Genomic DNA, 17,636 nt, shown 5'->3' with positions numbered 1-17,636 from the left:
ACTAGCTAGCTGGACAAATTATTTACTTCCTTGAGTACATTTCTTTACCAATAAAATGATGATAGCAAACCAGATGATTACTAAGGTCCCTTTCAGCTTCATAATTTCACGACAGTTTAAAATTGGTAAGCGTCTACCATCCATCCAAATGTGAAACTAGCCATGACACATTTACCTACCTTTCTCTCATCTCACTTTTATTTTGAACCTATCAATAACAAATTTCTAACACAAGTATACTTACCTTCTTCCTAATCTCCTAGTTATAATATGGTCATCTATAATATGGTCATCTATATAACTCATAGAGAAGCTACTACCATACAAACATTTTAATGTTCTGTGCAATTCTAATAGGTATATGAAAAGTTAAACAACATAGTCAATAGGGAGCTGCAGATTAAAACCACAGGGTGATACCAGTTCATACCCACTAAGATGACTATAATCAAAGTGACAGACAGTAACAAATGTTGGCTAAGATGCAGAGAAACAGAAATCCCCATATATTACTGCTGAGAATGTAAAATGGTGCAGCCACTTTGACAACAGTTTGGAATAAATTTACTCATTTGACTCAGCAATTCTACTCCTAGGTATCTACTCGAGAGAAATATGTGGACGGAGACTTGTACACCAATGTTCATGGCAGCATCATTCATAACAGACCAAAAGCAGAAACAACCCAAATATCCATATATTGGTGAATGAATAAATCAAATGTGGCATATCCATGTAAAAGAATAATATTCAATAATTAAAAAATAAATAAATACTAATATACATCACAACGAATGATCCTCAAAAACAGGACAAATGCAAAAGACCATATATAGTATAATTTCATTTATATGAAATGTCCAGAAAAGACAAATCTCCAACAGAAAGTAGATTAGTGGTTCCCCAGGAGTGAGGGTGAATACAGGAACTAATTATAAACGGGCACAAGGGAACTTTTGGAAATGACAGAAGTGTTTGAAAACTGGATTGTGGTAATTGTTCCAAAACTTGTCAATTTACTAAAAATCACTGAAACATTACACTTAAAATGGGTGAATTTTGTGGTATGTAAGTGTTACTTCAATAAAACTATTCTTTGTTTTTAAATTTGGTGCCATTCTTATACATGGTGACTGAGAGACTGAGAAAGGGTGGAATGGTAGAAAGGAAAGTGCAGGGGAAAAAAAGATCAGAAAAGAACTGATGACTGAAAGTAGACATGTAAAGGAAAAAAAACAGAAGGTAACAAAGCAACAACAAAATGATCTCTAATAAAGCACTTTGGTAAACTTTTCCTTGTCACACATACTTACTGGCATCTGGGACATAATTTTTTCCAAACTTCTCAGTTCCACCCTTGAACTTTCTATCTCTTGCTGACACAAATCCAGTCGCTCATTCTGTGTTGCAATACGAACCTTTAATTCTCGATTTTCATTCATTAGAGAAAATTTTTCTCTAAGTACTTCATCCTTGTCCTCTAACTCACTCTCTAGCTTCAGAATATTTTGTCTAGATTCAGTTAGTTGCGCCATGACTTCGGAATTTTTCACTGCCATGATCCTTAATTTTTCTTTTCCATTATTACTTTCTTCTTTCAACTGCCTAAGAAACAAAAATGAAAATATGCATTCATTTTCAATAATCATATTTAGTTAATCTACTTTTAAGATATTTTAAGGCTTAATTCTGAAATAACAATACTTGCTCACATTCACTAAGTGCCTACCTTCTGCAAGCTAGGGACTCACGACTTAATGTGGTTGGCGCGACTGTTACACCCTGCTCACAGGTGAAGAAAATGAAGCAAAGAAAGCTTACAAAACTTGCCCAGTGTCTCACAGTAAGTAGTTGGGCAGAATAACCCCACTATCTTGGAAGCATTTCTGCTCCCTTTTTAAAAGCGTATGACAGGAAAGCTAACTCCAAAATCCTGACACATTTTGCAATACAAAGAAGTTTCAGATAGTATAAGGAAAAATCATGAATTATTAGCCACAATTCTAAAAGACAGAGTCTAATTAACTATTAACAGATTACAAGGCAGTAATATTTTTTAATATCTATGTGTATCTATAAAAACATGTCACACATTTGAACAATCTAATGTTTAGAACCGTTATTGTATTTTATCAGTTCCTCTTTTCACACTTTTAACATCCTTGAAATGAGAAGGTTGTATTAGTGATTCTTGATGATATTAAGAATACGTATTTTACTAACTAGCTAATGCGGTCACACTACAAGGACATCGTGTTTGTGCTAATTTTTTCTAAATATACTTAAAGCAAATATGTTGATCATATTACTTATATTTACAAGTATATTAATATCAACACCATGCTTCATTCATTTAAAATCCTAACTTTATAAATAGAAAACAATTTCAGTTACAATGCCTATATCTTTCTATAAAATTTAAGGCCATAATTATAGTATTCAAAATATTCTATTTTAAAATGTTTCAGCTTTTCTCTATTTCCACACAAAAATCCTTTTCTACAACAGGATACTGTACCTTAATTTCTCTTTCAGAATTTCAAGTTCACTTTTATATAGACCACACTTTTCCTGTAGCCTTTTATTTTCTTTTTCACAGTTAATTAGATTTTTCTCTAATATTTCTTCTTCAGCTTGAACCTAAAACAATAATTTGTTTTACACACTAATGAGATCATAAGTTTTAGGTGTTTCAAACTAAAATGTAGTGATTTCAGAAATAAGCAAGAGAGGGGAGTAAGTGTTCCACAAGTTTAAGTCCCCAGCCTTGTAGTGAAAGGAGCAAAGTGAACTTCCTAGGCAGTAACAAAGAACAAGGAGGCGGATGCTACTACCTGTCCAGAAAAGGTTAAGAACCTTCAACAGAGGGACAATGGCACTACTACCTGAAAGCAGAAGTGCTCTAGCATCACGTGGACAAGGCAAGCAACTCACGTAAAGATGCTGCATCAAGTTACTACAGAATAATGTGACTTTAGTGCAAATGTTTGAGAGAGGTAATTTTTGAAATTTTAGCCACAGAACACCCCAGTGAAATCGCAGCCCCAAATTTAAGATAGATAAAAGTCAAGCACCCAGGTTTGAGTAGGGGGAGGGGAGGACTGGACAGATCTGCCCCACTTCCATTGTTGTATCTATCTAACTACAGGTCTCTGCTGAGCAGTTTGAAACTCATAATCCTAAGGAGAAGTGTAAAAAAATATCTCTTACATTTTCCTGTCTTTCCTCTGTGAAGTCCTCCCTCTCCCAGAGGATGTTCCCCCACTAGGTACTCTATCCTACCTCCCCCTCCAGATTACCCTAGGAAGAAATCCCTTCTACAGTATTTCATTCCCACAGGGGTCTTTTCCAAGACTTTCAAAACAGTGACCTTACTAATTCACACTTCAGATTTCCGTATCTAATGGGCTCTTGATTTTATTTTAAACAATAATATTTCTTTCCTCTACCCTCTACGTTTCCTTGAACAGAATTTATAAATATTAGTTAAGGACATAAAGAATTTATCTGAATAACATTTTGAACATCCAACATGTGGCCTCGCTCTAAACAGGGTTATTATCTCGTATTACTTGAAGATACTCAATGAATGTAATTAAGCCACTATAAGGCTACATAATCTACTCTGCCTTCATTTTCACTGAGGTGATGGGAACAAATTTCTTGCTTTTACGTCTGCAGCTCCAGGCTCTGCTCATTCACTCCACCTTTCTCTGTACTTTTTTCCTTCTCTTATCTTCATTCTTTTTTCCTTATTTGGATAAAAAGTTTCAGCTCATTATAAGAAAATTGTGATTATACTTAATTGTTATAAATTCTTTGTTTTAATGATTTTATTATGAATGAGATCATAAAAATTACTCCCTGCTTTAACCATAAAGATATTCTACTGATGTCTGTTTTTATTTTCAGAATATGAACAGTAATACAAAACACTGAATTTGCACAACTGTGTCTTACCTTTTCTAGTTTCTCAGCCACTTTTTCTTTATAATGTTGGAAAGCTTTACTCAGCTCTTCAGCATTATATAGAGCTTCATTCCTTTGTCGTTCAGCTCTAAAATTCAAAAAGGGATAATCAATAAAAAAGTAAAGAATGCTCTGCACTAGTATATTTAAGTTTCAAAGTAACCTGTATTTAATTGTAAGGAATAACTAGAGAAGCAGATTTCTCTGTGCTAAAAAAGAGTATAAGTACAGGATCTCGTGGTGGCTCACAGCAAAAGAGAATGTGACAGTGAATGTATGTATGTTCATGTATAACTGAAACATTGTCTCTACAATGGAATTTGACACATCATTGTAAAATGACCACAACTCAATTTAAAAAAAAGTTTAAAAAAATAAATAAAAATAAAACATCAAGTAGCTTAAAAAAAAAAAGAGTACAAGGCTTAAAAACAGCAAAATGAAGATTAGACTACAATAATCTCCCCACTCTAACAATATGAAAAATAAAATATAACATAGAACACTTACAAACATAAACTTGGAAACATACATACATTCTGTTGGTAATTTTTTCTCTGTCTGCCAAAAACAGATTAGGGATGTAGCCTGAGGCTATTTAATAAATTTTCAAAGATCAGGTATTACAGAATTAGTCCACTGTCTAGTATATTAAAAATACTCAGTTAATTCTGTGATCTTTGCAAAGGCCAATTAAATTTTCAAAAAGGTATTTCAACAGTAACTTCTATTAATACAAGATATAAAATCTGAACAACAAAATCCAACCACTACCAAGCACTGTCTTAGTCCATCAACGCTGTGGCACCTCATAGCTGACCCGGACCTTTCCTCGTACTTCTCACACTGAATTGAGACTACTAGGCTGGAACTTGATCAGCTTCATACTCACACCTAAAAACTTTTCTATATTCAAGCCTATTTTCATCAATTCCTTTGAAGTTAGTGATTCTCCTCTTATTCAAGGTGAATTCCTTTATCTATACTCTGGACCTTAGCTCTTCCCTTTCAGGAACTTACTCTATCTTCTATATCCTTAGTCTCCTCTCTATTAGCTCACAAACTCAAGTGAAAGTATCTCTTACTTCCTGAATATATGTGGTTCTTAAGTTTGGATAGCAACTGTGGATATAAGAGATGTCTACTTGGTTCCAAGTTTCAGATAAAAAAATAGAGTTTAAACAATAAGGGATTTATTTGAAAATCTAAGAGAATATATTCCATTCCTTAGCTGGCAGAGCTTGAATTCAGAGAACCTGCATTGCTCACTTAAACAGACAAAAAGCTCAACAGATATATTGCTTTCCTCTGCCATCCATCCTTTCAAGCTAAACTTATCCACTTTACACGTACCTACCCTTTCTCACCACCAATTTTTTTAAAAAGGTCATGATATTTTCAGCCACACAGAAAAGAATGGATAAATATATCCAGCTACTAGCAACCCAACTTTCATGAATCTTAAGTCTTTGCTATTTTTGTTTCATGTAGCCTTCTTTATTTTAGGTAAATAAAACATTACAAACATTACAGAGTTGCGGTCCTTCTGTGTTCGCCTCCAAATCCCATTCCCCTGACTTCTTCCACAGAGGTAACCCTAGTCTGACTTTGTTTTTTAATTACGATACATTTTGTACATTCACATGTTAACCTAAAAATCCACAAATAGTACATCATAGTTCATCTATTCTAATACAAATACTGTTTTCACATTTTTTAACATCTCTAAAACTGATACGTATTTTATGACTGATAGTATGTCACAGTTTCATGGTGATATTTTTTCTTAGTGATTATTAAAATAACAGTGCATCTTAAAATCTGTGGAATCTTACATTCAATGAAATATTGTAGCCTTTTTTCCATGTTTTACACTTTATATGAATGGCATCCTTCTGCAGAACTCTTTTGTTTGTTATCAGTATGTTCACCCATGTGACTATGGTTCAGTTTTTAAAATCAACTATATACTATTCTGTTGTATAAATACGATCATTTGTCTTCTTTTTCTAAGTTGATAGACATTGAGGTTGATTCCAGCTAATACAAACAACACTGCAATGAACATTCCTGTGCACAGTTCCTGGGCAATACGTGCAAGAGTTTCTTTAAGACAAATAACTAGCAGCTGAACTGCTAGACATTTTCCAAAAGGTATTTCAAAGTTGAAGGTACTAAGAAAGTGCACCTCCAATTTTATTAAATCCTTTAAAAAAAATCAGTACAGCAATTATAACAATTTACTCTCCCAACCAGAAATGTGTATGAGTTTGTTACATCACATCTTCATCCACACTTAGATTGAAGCAGTATAGAAAAACAATAAAATAGTAACCTAATTAAGCCTCCCAACAATCTGTAATAAAGGCAGTTCCCCAAGAATGAGCCACGGAAAGGTTAAGTAACTTGGCCAAGAACTCACAGGTTATAGGGAATGGAATCTGTTTCCAAAATCTTTCTAGCTTACTGCTCTGCACTACTACCTCGGGCATGGATTTCAATCCAGTGGGCCCTAGCACCACAGTGTTTGGGTTCAAATTCTACCTTTACCACCTTCTAACTGGTGACCTTAACTTCTAATTCAGTTTCTTCAACTATAAAATGAGTATATTAGTGATCGCATGTGCTTGAGGAATAAGTTATAAACCTAAAGCATTTAGAAAAGTGTTTACACACAAAAATGCTCATTAGGGTATTATAACTATCATCAAATTAAAAACTTTTGTCAACCTAATGATGACTGTAGCTTTACAACCTCACTGTAGTTTTAATTTGCATTTCTGATGACAGCAAGATTAAGCAACTTTCATGTTTCATTGGCCATTTGAGTTTCCAGTCCTTTACCTCTTCAGATTCTGTCTTCTGTTACTGGATTTTCCCCTGCTTTTCTCACTGATTCATGCGAGTTCTTTACAAATTCTGGATACTAATCTTTGTGAACTATATTATTTGCAGGTATTCTCCCAAGCATCTGGCTTGTCTTTTTTACATCTTAATTGATGTGTTTTATACAACAGAGGCTTTTATTTTAATGAACTTAAAATTAAGCAAACTTTCCCTGTATAATATTTATGCCTTCTGACTCTCATTTTAAAATATTCTTCCCCATCATGAAACAACCTAGAAACTATTCCCCTGTATTTTCTCTTAAAAGTTTTACCTTCACAATTGGGCCTTTAATGCATCTGTAATTTTTTTTTTAAATGCAGGTACAGTATGAGGCAAAAAAACCTAATTTTTTAATCAATAATCAATTCTCCCAGCATCACTTTTTGAACTTTAAAAAAAAATTTTAAATCAGTACACCCTTAATGTGGATTCACCACTTTTTGACACTTTGCCACCATTGCCTTTTATCTCTCACTTGATTTTTTTGCACTAAACTGTATGCTAGAGTAATTACTTTACCCCTAAATACTTTAGCACGTTATCGCCTAAGAATACGAATGTTGTTTCATATAACCACAAGTATCTACCAAACATACGAAATCTAAAATTGATACAGTATCACTGTCTAATACACAATTCCCATATAAATTTTATCAATTATCCCAATAATTCCTTTATAGAATTTTCTTTCTTCTGATCCAGGATCACACACTGCTCCTAGTTATCAAGTCTCGTTAGTCTCTTTAATCTGGAACATCTTCTCCGTTTTTCTTAGTCTTTCATGACACTGACAATTGTAAAGAATAAACAGCTGTTTTACAGAAGACCAACCTGAGCTTGTCTGATGTTTCCTTGTGATTTAATTCAAGCTATTCATTCTTGAGAGGCATAGCACATAAACGGTGCTGTGCCCTTTTCATTGTATCACATACGAAACACATGTCAGTTCGTCCAGCACCTTAATTACTGATTCTTCCATCCTTTGCCCTGATTCGTAATGGCACCTGTTACATACCAAGTTTCCACTGTATGTGTGCTTGCTTTAGAGTCTCTGTTCTGTATCACTGATCTTTTTATTCCTGTAACTGTATCACACTGACTTAATTAGCATAACTTTCTAAGTCTTGGTATCTATAGGCATGTTCTCCCCCTTGGTCCACAGCTTCAAAATTGCCTTGTTTGTTCCTGGACCTGGGTTCCATATGCTTTTTAGGGTCAGTTCATTAAGTTCTACCAAAAATTCTATTTGGATATTGATTGGAAATATACTGAATGTATAAATTATTTTAGGAAAACATGACACCTTTATATTAGGTTCCCATCCAGAAAAATGGTATATACCTTATTAGTTAGATCTTAAGACTTTCAATAAACCTTTATGACTTTCTCCATTGCACTATGTCTTTTTATTCTGATGTTTTGACATCTGGGGCCTTACTGACCCTAGGAAAACTGGCACTCCCCAGGCTAGCCAATTCTCAGAGACAGTAAACTCCTCACCTGGGCATGCACCTTTCACGTGCAAACTAAGTAATCCAGAGCCCACTCCCCATTCCTCTATCTGGCTCTTACGCTCTGGGCCAAAATTCCTCAGACCAGGTACCAGACAACTCAGGACAGTCTTACACTTCAGCCCACTGAGAGTATTCACGCTAACCAATCCAAAGGCTGCTTACCCTACCTCAACCATTTCTTCCCACAGAAACCACAGTAATATCTCTTTTCATGTTTTCCTCAATTCTCTCTGCCTCCTAATCAACCCTAATACTTCTCTGTATGGTCTACATGACATGTCATGTCTCCTACTTCTAGAAATCTGTGAGTATAAACACTTCTTTCATGACAGCATTTTCCATGTCTGCATGTCTTTCCAGATCTGATGAAAACACATCCTGAGAACATTTTTAAAACTCCACTAAGAGCGTACCAATCTTCTGTAAGTTTTTTCATATTTAACCTACAGTTTTTACTTTAATTTTTTATTGAGTAAAGTGCTCAAGTCTGAGGTGAATGAATCTGTATATATGTATATACCAACATAACTACTATCCAGATCAAATATAGAATATTTCCAGCACCCAAAAGGCTCCCTGTACACCCTCTCAGCCAATACTCTTTACCCAAAAAGGTACACACCATTTGTATTTTTAATACCATATATTAATTTTGCCTATTCTTGAGTTCTTAAGGAAATACACAGCATTCTTTTACATCTGGTTTCCTTTGCTTAACATTGTATCTGTGACATTCATCCCTATTGTTAAATACCTATAGTTGCTCTTGTTCACTGATGCCTATACTTCATAATGTGAATATAATATTACTTATTGATTGATTCTATTGTTGATGAACACTTAGCTATTATGAATAAAACGACTTTGAGCATCCTTGCACATGTCCTTTGACAGATGCAGGCCTTCATTTCTGTTACTTATGTTTAGCTTTAGTAGATACTGGCAAACAGTTTCCCAAAGTGGTTCTATCAATTTATACTCCTACTGGAAAGGTATTAGAATTCCAGCTGCTCCACAACATTCAAAACTTGACACTGTGAGTCTTTCATTTTAGCCACTGTGGCCCATAATGGGACTGTTTCCTTTTGTCATCATCATCTTAATTATTTTACTTTCTTGTGGACAAGTTTCTGACTAGTGACTCAGTATCTTTACAGGCTAGACATCTAGTAAAGTATTCAATTTATTCTCAAGTTAGTTTTGTTAAACTTTATTTTGTTGGAAAATAATTTAGTCTAAGTTTTCAAATGTATTATGCTGAAATGGTTCATAGTATTTGGTCTTATTTCTTAAATCATAGCTAAATCTGTAACTTAGGAGTCCCTTTTCAATTCCAATATTGTTTTTTGTGTCTTCTCTCCTGGATTAACCTTGTCTGATGCCCATTATCTTGGTCACTATGAAAAGAACCAGATTTAGGCTTTGGGGATTCTCTATTGTTTCTTTGCTTTCTATTTATCATTTCACCCTTAAATATTTATTATTTAATTACTTATATTTTTCTTTTGAGGTTTTTTTCTTTTATGTCTTTTTCCTGACTATATAAATTGCATGTTTTAGCTCATTCATATATTAATTTTAATATATGCACAGGAGGCTAAGTTTTTCCCTTAAGAATATCACAAGCTGTGATATGCAATATGTTTTACATCACTGCTTCAGGTTTTCTAATTTTCATCATAATTCACATTATTATAATGTAAAATCTCATTAAACTAAAAAACTTATAATCTTTACTAGTTTAAAAGTTAACTGACATTCGAAGTTAATGGTTATACGGTCAAAACTACCTATAAAACTTTATCTTAGGGCATGGTTTATACAAAATAGGTATTTTGGCATTACTTACATATTCCGAAAGGAGACCCAACCACATTTACAAATTTTATTTAATTTCAGAAGTAAGTAAATAATCATTACCTAGCTTTAAGGAATTAATACCAATTCAAAATACCAATAACATAAAGTCCACATGTGAAAATTTTAATGGAAATTTTTTTTAAATTATTGGTCAAAAAAAAAAAAGAACACTAAATTATTCTACTGCCAGATTTCTAAAAATTTTCCACTTCAAAAACCAGGTAGAATTTTAAATAGGCATAATATATTTTCCCCCTATAAAAACAATTATTTGCTTTAAAAACGCATACCTCTTTCCTTGTTTACTTTGTTCAAGTAAGTCTACCTTCAACTTTATACATTCCTGTTGGGATTTCTGCAAACTCTGTTCCTTTTCAATCACCATTTTCTGACTCTGCTCCAATTTATCTTCTGCCTCTCTATAAAACAGATTTTTTTAAAGGCTGTTGAAGAGATTATTCCAGGTAGGCAAGAATAGTTCAACTTTAGGAATTCTATTACCTAAATCACTCAGTTAAGAGAAATAAATATTTAACAAGAGATAGAAAAAAGGCATATTCATCACTTGTCAACTATGGGTTTTTATAAGGAATAAAGGGATATTTCTATCAAATGATTAATGTATCTGAAATAAAAGCTTATATCCTATTTAATGATCAGATACTAGAAGCATTATCATATCATACCATCTTAGTCTTTTTTAGCCTCCATTTTACTACATGTATCCTGCAGCCAAGAGGAAGTATGATGGACCAAAAATAGATTCAACAAGTTCTAAGACAGTCTATAGACCACTATAGATTTATTGGGGTGGTGGACAAAATTTAATAAGATATGTCAAAGAGTAGGAAATAAAAATTTTAAAGCTATAAAAAGTCTGTTTACCTCAAAACTTTATCTTGGGCTGAAACTTCTGCTTCCAAATTTATAATCTGTTCTTCTAAGATTGGCACATTGGCTGCCTGTTGTTCAGCAGATTCAAGCATAGAAACCTAAAACAAAAACAACTTTTAGAGTACTTTCCTCACAAAATACATTAATCTACTTGGTCTTTAGGTTTTTACCATCTGACAGGGGGTGGTACTCCTCAGTTGTTGAATTGTGAAACGCATCCTGTCTACTGATCTACATGGCCACGCCATCGTCACAAGCCAGTCTCAGCAAGAAAAACAAAGTATTTCTCCCAGAAAGAAGTTGTAAAATGTAGAAATGCAACAACGACCAAAAATCAGAATACTGAATGTAGAGTGCAGCTAAATGCCTGAACAAATTCTTTGTGATTTGATCATTCTAGAAATCTATCCCAGAAATAATCCCAAACACCAAAAAAGCTTTATGTTCACTGCAGCAGCTTTTCTCCTTCGGCTCAGTTGTTCTGTTTGAAAAATACACACACACACACACAAAAATAAAAAGCTCCCATTTTAAAACAGTCTATCTATAAAAGCAAATAGTGAAAGCCTTACCATGGCCTTCTAATCCTTCCTGAAGTTATCAACAGTATCGTGAAGCATAGCCCTGTCCTTAGATATGTCATATGTATGTATAGCTATACACACACAAACACAAATATATAGACACGTGTGTTCATTTCATAAAAAACAATTATTACATTTGTATGTGTTTGTGTGTGCGTGTTGCTCTGTAATGTTTTTCTGCCACTAAATAAATTAGGTAAGTTTTTGAAATGACTGTGCAGACACCATTGTAAGTGCCTTCACACATACTGTACCACTTAAACCTAACAATGGTACATAAAAGTCAACTTTGCATTTTGTACTGATATATTTACCTAAAAAACAAAAAGCTCTGTAGCAATCCATTGCACAGATATAGCATGATTTACTTTATCGTGCCTCTATCATTGGACATTTTGGTTTCTTCTAATTTTTTGTATCATACAGCAAAATACAGGAAACCACTTAAACGGGTATTATTAATTAAATTATGGTTATACTCACATAAGTAAACATCATGCTACCATAAAAAAATGACAGTTGTAAAAGCTAAGTAAGTACATCAGAAAATGCTTTGACTACGTAAGAAGTAAAACACAGGAAAAAAGAAAACTATTCGAACAGTCTGGATTCAACTATGTAATAAACCAATTAGGTAGTTCCTAGATGGTGGAAACTGGTTATTTTTCTCCCTTTTCTTTTTTCTATTTTAAGCTTTCAATATGAGAATTTATTATTTCAAAGAGGAAAATAAGCAAGCTACATCTCCTTTCTACAAGAAGTAAAACCATACAAATTGGTAATCTTTAAATTTTTAGAAACTATGACTTATCTAAATGCATAAACTACACAAGTTCTCCTACTTTTCAGATATTAAATTCACATAAAACTGATTCTATAACATGTTGATACTATATTATCATAATAAAAACTATTATGCATAACACACTAAGGCAATACAATGAACATTTTTCCAATTATAAATCCTAAAATGATTAGAATTATTTTCTGTTGGCATAGTCACCACTTCAAGAAACATACTTTTGCTCTTGACTGAGTTAATTCAAAGTGAACAGATTCTATTTTAGTCATTAAAGAATGATTCTGTGAGACCAAACAAGCATTCTGTTGCCTAAGTTTATTAAGTTTCTCTCGAAGACTTTTGATCTCCTGATCCACAGAGGCAGAAGATGAAAAAGACATCTGAAAAATGAAAAAGAACAATCTATTTTAGATTATTTCAGTAGGCATTACATGTCATTAATGGAAATAATGAACAATTATCAATAAAATGATTAAGCAGTTTGGAAAACTGAATTAAGACATTTAGTCAGTGTTGGTGGGGATACGTGAGACAATCAGGACTCTCTCCTCCACTGCTGGTGAACATGTGCATAACTAAGCACAGCTTGGAAAACAGTGGTACACTTTCGAAGAGTTCTTGATGTCATCCAGTAAAGCTGAACATGCTAAGACTCAACAATATTACCCCTGGGTATAAATCTGGTAGAAGCTTTTGCACCTGAAGATTAAAGATGTAAAAACAATAAAATCCCAAATGTCCACCAAAAACAAAATGGATAAATTATTCTTTAACTGTACATATGTTTCTATTATATTCTTTTGAATATACATTTTAAATTATTTTAATTTTCATGAGTTGAGGTTTTCAAAATGATTTCAATTTTATTTTTTGAATAAGTTATATACTTATGCAATTAAAAAGTCAGAACTATATAAAAGAGTACATACAGAAGGATCATTCCCATCTTTAGTAGACAGGCAACCATCTTTACAAGTTTCATGCTTATGAATTTTTTTATAACAACAGACAGCAAAAAATAGTAAACTCCTGAAAAGGAGAGTTATTGAAGGTGTTAATCTAGACTTCTAGTGTTTCCACCTGCATATACAAGCAACACAAATTACTCAGTCCCCACAGCTCCTTATGCAAAAACCAACATAGTACATATGGTGCTCTGCATCTTACATTTTTCACTTAAAAAATTTATTCTGGAAATCTCTTAACAATCAATTTAGTGAGAAATTCCTATTCTTTTTTTTTTTAACCCCCTCAGCTACAATTTCCACTGCATGTTTATTCGTCCAGTATTACTAGACACTTGAGCTATTTCTAGTCTTCTGTTATGAAAAACAATGCCTTATTCTGTACTTGTGCAGGTGTACCTGTATAAGGTAGTTTTCCAGAAAAGGGATTTCTAAGTTAAGGGTAAATGCATTTGTGATTCTGGTAAATTTTACCAAATGCCTCTCCATAAGGGTTGTATTACTTTGCATTTCTACCAGCAATGTATGAGACTGCCTATTTCCCTCTAATAGCGCCAACAAATAGTGTCAAATATCTGGATGTTTAATAATTTGGTAGTGAATTTCTCTTATTATGACTGAGATTGAACACCTTTTTATTTGTTTGAAGATCATTTTAATTTCCTTTTCCATTCACGTCTTTTGCCCATATTTCCACACTGGGTTGTTGATCGTTCCTTCTTTCTAGGAGCTCTTTATATACTAAAGAGATTAACTCTTTGTCTTTAATAGGCATTACCAATACTTTGTCCCCTCCAATTTGTCATATGTCTTTTGATTTTGCTTATGGTAAAATTCAGTGATTTCAACGAAGGCATATATATAATAAAAACAATCAGCAATTCAAATTAGAATAGATATCACATTTCCCAAAGTTACATAATCCTTGTAGGCACGGAATTTGAATTTATTTTCTAAAATGTAGGCTCAGATAGCTTCATCAAGCAGCTTCCTTAAAAAAGAAAATCTCAGTTGTTGGCTTTCTGAAGAGGGAAGAGCAAATTTTTATCAAAAAAGATTACAGTGTGCATATGCAACCATATGTATATATGCATGCTGGCAGAGGATTAATAAAAAAGAAGAGCATGGAAAAGGAGATAAAAGGGTTGAGTAAGGAAGAAGAGTACACACAGCGAGATAGATAATATGACTACATAAAAAAGAGGGAGAGAGAGTGAGTTCCAGATCAGGAAAGACATCTAACATCATCCACAAAATTTAGAGATAATGAAAGGAGCACCAGATCCAGGCTAACCAGTAAGTATACTGTAACGACTTAATAAATACTGATTACCTATTACGTGCGTGGTACAGTGCTATAATCAAGAGGGTTACAATTTACTTAAGAAAACAAGATACTTAATTGCAAAAAGGTAGTAAATATATAAGCTTAAAAATAGGATGTACCAAAATAACTACTCTCTAACTTGTTAGGACAGAACAAGAACCACTATATTTAAATTCAGAGTCTTGAGCACTATAGTAAAAGACTATGGAAAACATGAATAAGTCATTTGAAGAAAAAACTCAAAAAGAAAGTATTTCAAGTAGACAGGTCTAAAACTAAAACTCTTTTAAGTAAACAGAGCTAAAAACAATAACCTTATCTCTTGGCTTTTTTTGAAAATCAGTACCCCCATTGGGCATCTTACAAATTTTTTTATAAGGTGAGTAATTCAAAAGTCCAAGCTGGCTAGGCTGAGAAAGATCTTCCAGAATAAGCCTTTCACACCTTGAGAGATTAGAGGCATAATCCGAATTTTCACTTGGACTAACACTAGAAAAAAAAAAAATACATTTCAGTTATTCGATACTTAAGTATTCACTCTAAATTCCTATATATACTTAAAAAAAACAAAGGAAAGAACTTGAAATGCTGCTGGAAATCAGATGCTACAAATGAACTTAAGGTATTTCATAACTTTAAAATAAACCATAATTAGTTTTAAACTAGCAATCTATGTATTTCTAGAGCCTCTATGCTAAGGTTACTTAAGTTTCAAAAAACAGTCATAATAATAAAAGATTAACTAAGCACAAACTTGTATTTTATACGCTGAGTCCCAATATATTAAAGGTTTTAATATGTAAGTGTTTCTCTAATAGTTCTACTTTTTCCCTAAACCAAGAGTTATATTCAAAATTATAGAACATTGTTTCCTATTCCGGACACATCAGAAACATAGTATTTAATAATGAAATTCATACATTTTACATTCATAAATTAATGTCATAGTCAGAATTCCATACGTAATTTTACTTAACTCACCTGGATAACTCTTCTCCTAAACTCTGTAAGCTCCATTCTGTTATCTTCAGTTCATGTCTTAAGGAAGCAACATTTGCACGCAAACTTTCTTCTTCATTGTCTTTATTATAGTAGTCTGATGAACTAGATTCCATTTCTTTAAAAAAGAAATGAATTTCTCGTACCCTGCCTTAAAGAATCTGTGGTGTCAGTCAAAATACTCTCACTCTAATAAAATTTAACTCATCATTTTTCTATTTCAAATGTCGTTAAATCTTTCATGGTAATTTAAAACAAAACCCCCAGCAACAATCAACTTCTTTGCAGTGTAAAGCCATAACGGAAAGTTCAATAGCATTTCAATGAATCCATTTTTCATTATAGCCAGGGTATAGTTAATATAGTTCCCCTTTACTAAGCACCTTTAATCTTTCTAACAATTGTGTAACTAAGTATTTTCATCCCATATTAAAGATGAAGAAACTAAGAATGAGACGAACTAAATAACTTGTTCAAGGTTACACAAACGGTAAACCGCAGAACCAAAACCTGAACCTAAGTCATCAAGAGCCAAAGACCCTTTAACTGTCACGCTGCATTTTCCTTATTACAGACTAACTTCAACATGAAGTGTTTGCACTTACACAATCACGTTACAAGCTCTGAACGTCTAACAAAATTGGTATCATTAAAATCATTCATATTTTCTTAAAGGTAATTTATATCAGATAAAAGTTATCCCGATCTCCCATTCACTATGCTTATAAAATTTAAAAATCATACACACTCACATCACAACCAGAGATCAAAATGACATTAGCAGAATTGTTAACTCACAGAAATATATGAGGTTTTAAAGCTTTTGTTTCTTCAACTGATGGGTATCTTTAGGGTTGTGAACTTCTCTAAGTACCTTTGTACACAAAAACCATGATAAAGGACCACATTCTATTAGTAATAATAAATATATAATTATTATATATTAAGACACATATTATTAATAATACAATTAAAATGAAGGCTTTGTAATCTCCACTACACCTTTCTGTATATCTTAAAATTACATTCCTCTTTCAGATCCCATTTACCTTTATCATTGTAATATCTCTTTCATCACCCTTCTAGAATGCTGACAGCATCTCAAACTCCAAAAGGTTAGGAGTCCTGTGTATTTTGTTCAGGACTGTAAAGCACTTAAGAGAAACTCAATATTTTCCTCGAATGATGGTTACTAAACTGCGCTTCCTTCTCACGCAGCTAAAATAACATGACAAATTTATTCCTCACTCAAAATGTAGAGAGTAAGATCAAAAGAAAACTCTCACCTTATTGTTAGAAACTGTGGCAGGAAATTAAATGTTATGGAATCTTTGTAGAGAAAAAAATGTTTCTATCCTCTTTCCTCGTTTCCACAAATTTGCTTCGGCTTAAATGAGAAGACTCTCCCAAACAAAAGTCAACGGATCGGTCCCCATTCTGCTTTACCTTTGCAACATCTCTAGCTCCCTACAGGGCGGTGAAGGGAAAAAGGGGGTAAAGGAAATTTGGACAAATTCTAAAATGCCACTCGATATCATGATTCAACCAAATCCACGTACGTGGGAAAGCCCCTCAGGTACCTACAGGCCCCAGGAACAACGCGTGTGCAGGTGCACACGCACACGCACACGCACACCCTCCACGCAGAAGAACAAGCGCTCATCCCTGCCCGTACGGAGATGGGCTGCGGTGGGAAAGGCCTCCTCATGCAGGAAGGAGGTGCTAACTTTACAGTTACTGTCCTGTATCAAGAACGCTCAATTTGACAAAACCGGTTCCCCTGGAAGAAGCGGAGGAAAACATGACAGCTTCCCCTCCGACTTCTCTTCAGCT

General features: G+C 33.5%; 1 protein-coding gene across 17 annotated transcripts in view; it reads right to left on the bottom strand.

Annotated features, from left to right (window-relative positions):
• Positions 1-17,265, bottom strand: part of CCDC18 (coiled-coil domain containing 18) — a 120,245-nt gene extending 102,980 nt beyond the window's left edge. For 9 of the 17 annotated variants that reach the window (XR_004322655.1, XR_004322656.1, XR_004322658.1 and 6 more), the window contains exons 1-9: positions 17,090-17,265; positions 15,786-15,921; positions 15,119-15,293; positions 12,731-12,892; positions 11,118-11,224; positions 10,523-10,651; positions 3,961-4,057; positions 2,519-2,640; positions 1,314-1,605 (exon numbers count right to left, since the gene is read on the bottom strand). Coding sequence is in view for 13 of the 17 variants with exons in the window: in XM_032487096.1 (XP_032342987.1) it covers positions 1,314-1,605; positions 2,519-2,640; positions 3,961-4,057; positions 10,523-10,651; positions 11,118-11,224; positions 12,731-12,892; positions 15,119-15,293; positions 15,786-15,919 (1,218 nt within the window). In the remaining 4 variants the exon portion in view is untranslated. Of the gene's footprint in view, positions 1-1,313; positions 1,606-2,518; positions 2,641-3,960; positions 4,058-10,522; positions 10,652-11,117; positions 11,225-12,730; positions 12,893-15,118; positions 15,294-15,785; positions 16,678-17,089 lie in introns of those variants that run through there. The other 8 variants (XM_032487098.1, XM_032487097.1, XM_032487099.1 and 5 more) reach the window with 8 other exon arrangements.
• Between the last annotated feature and the right edge of the window lie 371 nt (positions 17,266-17,636).

The sequence above is a fragment of the Camelus ferus genome, chromosome 9 (assembly GCF_009834535.1).
Source record: "Camelus ferus isolate YT-003-E chromosome 9, BCGSAC_Cfer_1.0, whole genome shotgun sequence".
In the NCBI taxonomy this organism is placed as follows: Eukaryota; Metazoa; Chordata; class Mammalia; order Artiodactyla; family Camelidae; genus Camelus; species Camelus ferus.
This window is presented reverse-complemented; position numbering and strand designations above follow the sequence as displayed.